This window comes from Sturnus vulgaris, chromosome 4 (genome assembly GCF_052056855.1).
Source record: "Sturnus vulgaris isolate bStuVul1 chromosome 4, bStuVul1.hap1, whole genome shotgun sequence".
In the NCBI taxonomy this organism is placed as follows: Eukaryota; Metazoa; Chordata; class Aves; order Passeriformes; family Sturnidae; genus Sturnus; species Sturnus vulgaris.
In genome coordinates, this window is record NC_142246.1 from 32201829 (window position 1) to 32213041 (window position 11213).

General features: G+C 46.9%; 1 protein-coding gene and 1 non-coding gene across 3 annotated transcripts; both read right to left on the bottom strand.

Moving 5' to 3' along the window:
* Positions 1-2560: 2560 nt before the first annotated feature.
* LOC148223933 (RNase MRP) lies at positions 2561-2827 on the bottom strand. Its single transcript, XR_015803600.1, has one exon.
* Positions 2828-4952: 2125 nt separating this feature from the next.
* Positions 4953-8561, bottom strand: CDKN2AIP (CDKN2A interacting protein). Of its 2 annotated transcripts, none has more exons than XM_088163535.1 (3): positions 8302-8561; positions 8106-8205; positions 4953-7332 (listed from the first exon to the last, which is right to left on the bottom strand). In XM_088163535.1, the coding sequence occupies exons 1-3, from the start codon at positions 8305-8307 to the stop codon at positions 5747-5749; spliced, it is 1692 nt and encodes a 563-aa protein (XP_088019661.1). In that variant the 5' UTR covers positions 8308-8561; the 3' UTR covers positions 4953-5746. The 2 variants fall into 2 exon arrangements, with proteins under 2 accessions (XP_088019661.1, XP_014735978.1); XM_014880492.2 differs by having other exon boundaries at positions 8075-8205; positions 8302-8549.
* Between the last annotated feature and the right edge of the window lie 2652 nt (positions 8562-11213).

Sequence of the window (11213 nt, forward strand, 5' to 3'; positions counted from 1 at the left end):
CCACTTGGGCTTAACATTAATGTTACTTGGCCACCAGTGGCAATGAAAACTTTAAAGGGCTGCAGGATCAGATGTTGAAGCTGAATAATGCTTTTTAGTTGCAGGAACGTTACTAGAGGAGGAAAATACATAGCTGCTAACCACTGTAACTCAGTCTTCCATTACCTTAGGAACAGGCAGTAGTGCTCAGAAATTATCATGCACCATTTTCATAATTAGCCTATAACATATTTGAAACTGTTACCAGGTATCAACGTAAAACCTGTTTTCCTAAATGCTTGTCTGTGAGTATTAATTAATGACAGACTAATAATTGATGCTTCCTCACACAGATTTAATGACAGATTTAATAACCTACCTAATGGCAGTACCTTTGCTGTGGCAGTGGCAACTAACAGAACCATCTAAAAGGCATAAACACAAACACAAGTTAGTTGTTGTTGCCTAACAAAGAGTGTGGCGTATTATACGTTGTGCAAAAAAAATTGCAAAAATTAATATCTAGCTTAAAGATAAACTTGAAAAATACAGATACTGCTTTTATTTTCTCTGTATTTTGCAACTTACAAGGTGGGGGACAGATTTGCCCAGTGAGAGCCAGCATCAAGATTCTTTCAGTGTGTGCTTTTTTCCCTCAGTCGCTGGACCACTAGACCATGTTTTGTTAGCTTAGTTCAACCTGTAGGCAAGAGAAGTTTGATGTTTTGATGTTTGATATTCTCTTCTACTAACACATTTGAAGACCAACATTTACCATAAACTATAAATGAGACCATTTTGTTCACACATGCATGGAGCCAGTTCAAATCATTAAGGTGCTGTAGTGCAAAAAAGAAAAAACAAGCATACATCAGTCACTGCACAAGCTTCAGCTTGTCTCCACAAGTTTGACTGTGGTCTTCAGCCTGCATAACAGGTGCTTCATAGAGCTTTAGATATATCCTTTTAGAAGATGAAACTGGGACACTGAGACTTTGCCACAATTTCTCAGCCAAAAAAAACAAGACTTCATAGAGCTGTGCCCCAGTTTAGTTGTTTCTTTGGGGATGGGTTCTTGGAGAGCGTTTTAATTTGAAATCTCTTTCCCCACATACATAGAGGTGATCACATGCAGGATCACAGGAGAAAAGAAAGACACTCGAGTAGTTCAAGCGGCTAAGACACCAACCAAAATAACAGCTCAAGCCAGGTGGTTTCTGGGCCCCTTGGGCACCCTTTCAGGGCTCTCATGTGAGGCAGTCAGAGCTGCCATCACCAGTTCTGCAGAGGTGCTCCCTGCTCTGCACACTTGTCTCCTCAGCCTAGTGTGGGCTCTGACACGGTTGGAAAGAGGTCACCATGAAGATGTTGCTGGAAGCAGGTGTTGGAAACTAACAGGGTTTACAAACTGTACAGTGCCTGCATATAGGCCACATGTCTGAGGCTCAACCAAAGAGAAAGACACCGTTTAGCAGACCTGGGCTGGCCACAGGAACTTCAAAAATACCAAGACAGAATGAACCAGGAGGAAGCATTGTCTCTCAGCTGCTTGGGAGCTTTTAGGGTAAAGTAACAAAGATAATTTGGGTAAGGTAATAAACCATTTATTTTGGGTCTAAGATGCCCGAATTTTATGTCATTTTGGGGATTTCTGCCAGTGCTCGTCTGTCGTGTTGTATACCTAGACACGCTGTAGGTGCAGCAGAGGGTTTTATTTCACAGTTAGCATGATGATGTGCTGTTTGCTTGATTTACTAGAGGCAAGAGTGGCACTGCCTATGAAATTAATTCAGTTAATCAGCAGGGCATCAGCATAGTTAGTACTTGGCAGTTCAAGCATGAGAATCTAATTAAAGTGGGCAAATAACACTGGTGGCAATCACTAGCCTTCCCTGCAGAGAAGGTAGAGCAGGGGATCCCGGGAGTAGGTACAGCATAGGCTGGGTAAGTGGCCGATGTGCTGGAAGGGTGTTGTTTGTACTCAGTGCTGTGCCAGCGTTTGTGCGGACGCTCAGATACGCACGGAACCCTCCTGTGCTGCCGCACCACGAACTTCTGTGAGGTGCGAGTGCCCTGCGGCAGAGTCCTTCCATCTGGCCTCTGGCTACTTCCTGGAGCAGGGAAGGAGGAAAAGCCTTTTCAGGCAGGTAAGTGCTCCGCCCAGTTCAATGTGCTCGGGTTGGACATTAGGAGGAATTTCTTCACAGAAAGAACTGGCAAGCACTCGAACGGGCTGCCCAGGGAGGTGGTGGAGTCACCGTCCCTGAAGGTGTTTAAGGAAAGACGACATGGCACTTAGTGCTATGCTCCGGTTGACAAGATGGTGTTCTGTCAAAAGTTGGACTTGATTTCAAAGGTGTTTTCCAACCTAAATGGTTCTGCACGCCAGGAGGCACCTGAAAGCTACGGGGTGTGAGCAGCAGGGCGTGGGGCCGCTCGTCCTGCACGCCACTGCGGGGAAGCACCGTGTGCCTCTCAAGCGCTGTGCTGTGCCTGCGCAAGGCTGTGGGATGTGGGATAGCACCACCCAGCCCTGAGCTGTCCCGTGTGGGATGCGCGGACCTGCCCGCCGGCAAAAGAGGATGGCCTGAGAGTGAGCCCCGTTCTGTTGGCGCGGCTGCCGCGCTACCTGCGTGTCTGTGGCCGTGACGAGAGCCCGCCCCGCGCTCACCCGCTCAGCCCGCGGGCGTCTCGGCGGAGAGTAACGTGAGACGGCGGCGGGCGGGGGCGCGGCAGCGCCCGGCACTCTCTGCCGGCGGTCCGGGGACTTTCCCCTAGGCGGGCGCGGGGCCCATGAGGAACTGACGTCCTCCGTACGTAGCCTAGAGAGCAGGTCTTCAGAACATCCGTCATCTCCCTTCCCCCAATGAGGATATATAAACTCCAGCAGATGGAAGAACTTCGAGGCCAGGGCGAGTGGCCGTTGCCGTTGTGTTTGCCTGTCTGCTGGTGTCCGCAGGCGATGCACAGCGAACGGGCGGTCTGGCCGCCCCCGAGGGGCGCCAGGGCCCCGAGCGGCCGCGGAAGGGGGCCACGGAGGGACGGAGCGGCCCCGGGAACAACGCTATGCAAATAGAGCGCCTCGGCCCCGCCCCGAGCCGGGCGGGCGCGCCAGCCCCGCCTTGTGGCCACCGCTGTGGTCGCCCCAGCAACAGGGAGCGGCCGGTGACACAGCGCGCACGGGTGTCCGCAAGGACCCTGCCCTACGTGTTTAGGCTGTGCTAGCAGGCCCCGGAGGAAACGGGAATCACTTTCTGATGGCCGCGATTTCCTGAACTTCCGTAGGAAAAACGGGTCAGTTTTCCTTTCGGTTGTTGGTTTACTTTGTCCCCCTGAGACTACTCTGCACACCTACAGTGTAAGTGCAGGTGTTCTCCTGGGCCCTGGTCAGCGGGTCTGACAGTTAAAGACCAGCATCCCAGTCGCTAGAGACCACGACAGTACCTGGAGGAGAAACACAGCAATTTTAGAACTGACAGGACTGCACAAACAATGCTTGCCACAGTCAGTTCTTTCAATTTCTTTCTTTCTTCCTCTAGGGCTAAGGAAATGTTAGTAAATTCTCATTCAAATAGTCAAATAGTGCTTATTCACTTGTATGTGAATCCGTGTGTTGAGCTGCTTTCCATGCAGAATGTGAAATAAAAATAACACACTTCAGCTTTCAGTTTCTATTAAGAGTAGCTACAGACTTGTTCTTTAATGATTCACAACCAAACATCAAAGAGGAATAACATCCAAGATTTTTTAAAAAGTAATCCTAAGCCAGGTCTTTTTAAAAAGGCATCTAGCACCTCAGCCTTTTAACACAGTTGCCCTAACAGCCCCTTGAGGTCAGTGAATACTGAGAGCTTTGCTTTACAGAGGAGAAACACAGGTTTTCACATTACAACACGTGCTGCAGTTCTGACCCCGAGATCTGGAGATGACCAAACTAACAGCAGAGAAAGCTGTACTACAGAGAGCACGGGATGTAACTCCTGCCCCACACGCTTATCCCCACTGTTCCTTTCACGTCTACCTGAACAGGGTAAGGACTTGAAAACAGATCTCACTGCCCATCATGACTACCACAGCTCCTAAGCACAGCACGAAGCTTGCCCTGCGCTACAAGCGGAAACCAATTCTTGCACTAAGATGCAATTTAGTACACAGCATTCCGAACGCCGGGTGGTGCTCCAGGAATGCCAAGGGGGAACTCCTGAGAAATCTAACTAGGGTGGAGGGCGACCGAGGGCACAGAAGCATGGGTCAGGTGGAGCAAGTTCTCAACCAGCCATCGGGAAGTGTGGGCACCTTGCAGGCTTCTGGTGCTATGGACTGGACAGCCACTGCTGTTCAAAAGCACGCAAGGTACACCGTAAACACCACTGTGGTTTAGTCTCAAAAATTACAAAATAACTGGAAGTGGACGTATGTACTGAGATCCCAGAAATTCCTATTTGTTCCTTTAGCACTTGATCAATGGATCTGTCAGTCAAGTGTAAGGACACCACTAAAGGATGCTAACTACTGTAATAGGACAAGATTAATTCAAAAAAGCACTGAAGACATTATGTTTTTACAATTACATGTCATTATCCAATATACCAAAACATGCAGTTTGTGCAGGTATTTCAGCAACAATGAAAATAAAGGTAATTTCTCACTTTTTTTTTGCCTCAAACTATTCTGTACAGGGAGTAAAAGTGTTGCAAAGGAAGGGCTTGATTAGAATGAATGCTTTACAATACACTTTCTGTCTCCAGCAGACAGCAGCATTTTCATTTTGCTTACCTTGGTGTTACAAAAGTAGAAATTTATATTCTACAGGACCCCTCTATCAGTTTTACAGTATTTCAGCTACACATCTAAAGAAACCAACTCATCCTTGTGGGATTACACCTTGAAGCCACTCAAACCTTTACAGAAGGTGTTGCAATGTTATTGAAATGGCTGGAGTATTTACTAGCCAAAACCAAAATACTATAAAAGCTTATCACAGAGGTTTTATTGTTTTAGTAGCAGTCAAAATATACTAAGTATAGAAATTCATGTTCATTTGGAAAACAAACAAACAAACAAAACTGTAAATGATACTTCACCATATAAATTAAATCTGCTTATAGTTTTGGTGGCCAAAACAGCTGTGACTTGACTGCTAATTGCTAATTTGCCAATGTGATATTAAATGGGCTCTAACCTGATAGTATAATGTTAAATGGGATCAGGATGTCACTTATATTGCAAGTGCTATGAAAACATCCCATAAAAATAATCAACCAACTACTTTCTCTCCTAGTATGAGCAACAGTGAACATTATGATCAACAAGCCTGAAACAGGTAATTCAACTTTTTGATTGAAATTTTTAAACAACTTTCAATTATTCAAGTATTATGGTCCCTATGTACACACTTCTACGAGCCTAGAAAAGATATGGTAGACAATTGAGCACACTACCATCAAATTGTAAGAATTACAAAAACGTCAGGTTTTAAACAGCAAATTGTACCTTAATAGTTTAATTAAAAATAGAAGAGTTAGGTAGACTATTTTGCAAATACAACAGCACACTAGTGTGCTGTATATTAAGGCAATACCTTTAAATGCACACTTGTCATCTCTAACAAGTTTTATACAATTGCTACCAAGTGAAAGACCTATCATTGTCTTGCAAAACTGAGAAAGAAATACAAAATATCTGGAAGCCTACATTTCCAAAATACAAAATTAACCTTCAGTCCTTGTATTGAAATACTATACACAGTACAAACAGTGATTCTCCCCTACAAGATCTCACGAGGATTTCTTAAAGCTGGAGGCAAATTTGAAGGTTTTGACTCTTCATCCAGAAGCACCAAATCTTCAATTTCACTACCTTTGTATTTTCTTTTACATATCTTCACAATAACTTTCTTCTTGAGGAATAATTTCAAAGCTTCTCTTGAAGCTACTGCTTTGGCATTTTCCATACTTTTACCGCAGCCAGTACCCAAGTAGACAGACTTGCACCTCAGTTCACAAACTATATTTTCTAGAGAGCTTTTATTTTGAGGCAAGTCTGCAAGTTCCTTCAGGGGAACAAAAGCAACATCTAACGTAGCTTTTACAGACTGAATAGATGAATTTAGAAGTTCTGCATGATTTACATTAGGACTGAAACCTCCAACAGCAACCAGTTTCCAGGCTACAGCTTTGTAGAGTCTGTTGAAAAAAGGTTGTCTTTCCTTTGCATCTTCGCTGGTTAGTGGTTTGCACAGAGCCTTTGCAGGGCTTTCACCTGCCTGCGAGCCACTCTTGGAGGCCAGCAGGGAAGCACCTGCCTGAGCTCCACCCCGGGAGGGCCCTTGCTGAGCTCCGCTCCGAGCAGCGAGCAGCGAAGCAGCCACCTGAGCGCTGCTCTTGGAAGCGAGCAGTGAGGATCCCGGCTGCGCACCACTGCGAGCGGCCAGCAACGAGGCGGCCACCTCCGCACTGCTCTTAGAGGCCAGGAGCGGGGAGCCCACCTTCGCCGGGCCTTTGGAGGCCAGCAGCAGCGAGGTACCCACCTGAGGAGCACTCTTGGGGGCCAGAAGCAGTGAGCTGCTCACCTGAGCACCGTTCTTAGATGCTGATGCTGGGGCAGCCACTTGGGTTTTGGAAGACAGCAATACAGCACTTGTTTGGGGGGTGCTCTTGGTGGTTGGTGGCACTGCTGCTGCCGCTGCTGGTGCTGCCTGTGGGGTGCTCTTCGTGGCTGGTGGCACTGCTGCTGCTGCCACTGCTGCTGCCTGTGGGGTGCTCTTGGCAGTCACTGGCACTGCTGCTGCCACCACTGCTGCCTGTGGGCTGCTCTTAGCAGCCGGTGGCACTGCTGCTGCCACCGTTGATGCCTGTGAGGTGCTCTTGGAGGTTGATGGCACTGCTGCTGCTACTGCTGCTGCCTGTGGGGTGCTCTTGGCAGCTGGTGGCACTGCTGCCACCACTGCTGCTGCCTGAGGGGTGTTCTCGGCAGCCAGTGGTGCTACATGTACTACAGTTTTCTTTTCAGGTGACGGCACATTTTCACACTTGCTTTCCTTATGTGGGCTTGAGCAAGGCTTCTTTCCTGGCTCTTTTTCAGATGAAGGTGGCTTTTGCTCAGCAGTACTTTCAGCATTAGCAGGTTTTCCTTCTGTTTCCATGTCTGAGACTATGACTATTTCTTGATCTGTACTGCAAGTTGACTGGGAAGTTTCTGGATCTTTGCTAGTACCTTTTTCCTGCTTTTTGAGTAAAGTGCTCTCTGTTTCCTTCACTCCTTCTGCCTTGGTGGTTTTTACATCCTTTCCAGCATCCTTAGAGTCTCTGCTTTTCTCAACAGCTTGTCTCTTGCAGGGCTCCTCTACCCCTTCTGCAAAACAGGTAAAATATGTGACCCTCTTTGATTTCTGCACTATGAAATATCCACGTAGAAAGAAATAATCTAAAACTTTCTAGCAATATTCTCTTTGAATTCAAAGTATATGTATTAGCAATACACCTTGAACTATCATTTCAAGTATTAACCTATTATTTCAGAATTTTGGGGTTTTTGGGCAAAATCTGGAAAATACTCATGCAAGACTTCAGATGTTGGTTTGGACCCATAGGCAAGTATATATTTCTCTTCTTGACATCCAAACCAAAACTGGCCAATGTACATCAAACAGGCTATCTGGCCTAAAAATAATAGAAGTGAATTTTGTCTACTAATATCAAAAAACATCTTTAAAACATTAGTCTGAGAATTACTTTAAGAAACTCTGTTTTTTGCACAGCAACAATGCCTAGTTGGCAACAAAGGCAAAGTAATAAGAACGTATTTAAACTGGAGCACAGCAGCCCATATCGCAACGCACAAATTATCAGATTAAAGTGCACCAGTTGTAGAAATTCAAAACAACAGCTCTACATTACCAAAGGACTATGTATGCATTATGTCCATTTTAGATACATTATATTAAAAGAAGAATAGCACAGAGAGAGGAAACTATTAACGAGAGTTTTAGAAGTAAATTATTTCGGCTACTTTCTAAGCCCGAGGCAAACCGAGAACATTCAGAAACAAGCATTTTCTAGACTCCTATGTATTGTCACAGCTATGATCTGCTAACCATTGCTACTTGATATGCCTCTTTTCTTCACCTTGGCAACCAGTTCGTCTCTCGTGGTGTGGACAGGCGCGTTGGTCACTTGGATGCCTTCGGCCATTTCCAGCGCCCTCTCCATGACCTGCGGCGGGTACCTGGAGGGGCGACAAGAGGAAAGGAGGGAAGGGGTCTCGCTAGACAGTCACGCCGCGCCGTCCCCGCCGTCCCCCGGCACGTCCCGCTGAACTCACCGGCATCCCAGGAAGACGTGGTTGGCCCACACCATGGAGAGGGACACCAGGCGCTGCAGCTGGGCGCTGCCCGCCGCCGGCAGTTCCCCCACGTTGCGCAGCAGGAACTCCCGGCGGTACCGCCAGTGATGCTCAGGCTCGCAGGCCCCGCGCAGCGTCTCCGCCCAGGCCGCCTCTTCCGCCGTTCGCCCCAGGGGCTCGCCCGCCGCCGCCGCCTTCCCCGCCATCGCCGCCGCCGCCGCCGCGGAAACACCCGCCCCGCCACTTCCGGCCGGCGCGCTGTGAGCTCACATCCGCCTGGGCCGCGCCGAGCCGGGCGGGGCGCGACGCGACGGGACGGGACGGGACGGGAAGCGGAGCGGAGCGGGCGCCTCCGGCCTAGGCGCCGCGGTAGAACCGCCTGTGCTCTGTCCTAACCACACGTCTCGGGTTGCCGAGGAAAAGAGCTGCTCTGGGCGCAGCTACCAGCCCTGCATTGTAGTTGGTGAAAGCGTGAACAAAAGTTCTGCTTTACCGGTTGATTCTTTAATCCTGTCACTGGTTGCCTGGGAGAAGAGGCCAATCCCCACTTGGCTACAGCCTCCTTTCGGGTAGTTGTAGAAAGTGATAAAGTCTCCCCTGAGTCTTCTGTTCTTCAGGCTGAACAATACCTGCTCCCTCAGTTACTTCTGATAACACTTGGACTGCAGACCCTTCACCAGCTTCATTTCACTTCTGTGATCTTGTCCCGCCACCTCAGTGTCCTTCCTGAATTGAGTAGCCCATAACTGGACGCAGCAGTTGAGGTGTTGCTTCCAGTGCTGAGTACAACGAGACAATCCTTTCCCTGTTCCTGCTGGCTACACTGTTTCTAATCCAGGCCAGGATGCCGCTAGTCCTCTTGGCAACCTGGGCAAACTGTTGGCTCGTGTTGCTGGCTTATGTTCAACCAGCAACCCCAGATCATCTTTCGCTGGTGAAAAGAAAAGGAACTTCAAATCCTTTCCTCCTCAGTGTTGTCCACACAATCGGATTTGTTACCTGGTGTGCAACAGGACAATAATTGCATATTCAAGAGAGAGACAATAATTATTTTTTTCAGAGTTGCACAAGCCTGGGTACTTGGTGGTATTCCACAAATCAAGTATGCCCCTCCAGACTTTCTGTGCCATTATTGCTACATAGAGGTTTGGAGTCAGTTATTTTCCAAGGGGAGCCCCTCTATTATGACTGGTTAGTAATTTCCATAAAAGTTATGTAACCCAAGCTAACTTCTATCCAATGCTCCAGGAAGGGGTCTTAACCTGGGCAGGGGTATTTTGACCTATAGGCATGAATTTTAATATTATAATGAGGAAGTTCAGGTATAGCATACGTGGACCTTGAGTACTTGCCCAGTTAGGAATGTTTCTGTAGATATACATCAACATCTTCACTTGTTACATTCTTAAAGCCTTTTAGTTCCTGGATAGCCATGAACCAAAGGATGCTTGCTGCAGCCTGTTCCCCTGATTGGGTCTCCTTTCCTGATGGTTTGCACCAAAGACTTATCTTGACTTAAAATAATCTTGACATAGTCCTTTTTTTACAACATTGGCATGTGACAGGAAGGATGACAGGAAGGTAGTGGCAAGGACATGGGTTGTTGTAGCATTTTGGAGGAAGCATTAAATGAGGACTGCTGGCTACACAGGGTTCTGCTAATTGCTCTTGCAGACTCTGTACCTGTCTTTAGTTTGCAATATTACTCCAGAATTTGATTCAAAACAACTGGAACAATTCTCAGTGAAAAAGCAAATAAGCACACTGAGAAAATACCACAAGCTTCAGTCTGCCAAGATAGGGCTTGCTGAATCAGTGCAAAAGAGGAAAAAATTTTGAATTCTGAAGGGCTGTCCCTAGAGAGGTGTATTGACTTTTCCTCATGAATTAAAAGTCTGGGTTTGCTTAAATTTTCAATTTTTAACACCTACATGCCGTCATGAACTGAACCACAGGACAGGTTGCATTTAAGGAAGGAGTGTTTCTCCTTAACTGACTTAGATGTCTTATTTTGTGGGAATGGTTATGTAGTGGTTTAACTAAGAATACCTCTGTAGAGCAAAAACTAAGTGATTGAGGAAATGAAGTAAAAAAAATGAAGTCTGATGCACTTTTTCTGTTTATCCATTTTTGGAATGGAAGTGCTTTTCCTTTGCTTTCCTGGTTAGGCCACACAATGTTATCTTGTGCATTGGCAAGAATAATTCAGTGACAGAGAGCAAGGGAATGGTAATGAATGGGATGGGGCTGACAGGCCCCCTGTTGTTTTGTGTTTGCAAACAGAAGAAGAAAAGGGCAAAAAGTTTGTACCCTCTCTGCTGTGGGTGTCTTGGAGCAATGGGTTTGTTACAAAACAGTGTCAGAAAGTTTAGAAACTGTAGTCATCACATCTGTTTCCAGGCATTAGTTGTATCAGTCCCACCTGAGGTTATCTGCTGATATAGCCTCAAATACAGAAAGGGTAGGATCTGTCACATTAGGGCTTCTGCTTAGAGGTGAGGTGGGCCTGTCTCCTAAGACCTCTGAGTCTGTGATACCACAGTTCTTGACTTCATAGTCCATACAGACCGTAGAAGGGAAGGGTGAATGGAATCCTTGGCAAACATAGGTTTGAGTTTGCACTTCAGCCAAGATCATCCATTCTGCCAGCCTGTTTGTTCACACCCTTCAATGAACCAGTTTGTTTTCTGATGAAGCTGGCTGGGACTTGACCCAGGCTTGAAATCTGCTCCTCAGAGACAGCAGGAATTCAACCAAGCCTGAGTAGCTACAGCAGAATTGTCTGTACTTTTGCAGAAGAAGAAGAGCAAGTAGTACAGATGAATGCCCTGTACTCCTCTACAAGCATCTGAGTTGCCAAGTGGACTAAGGACTAGTCCATGTTGAGCTGC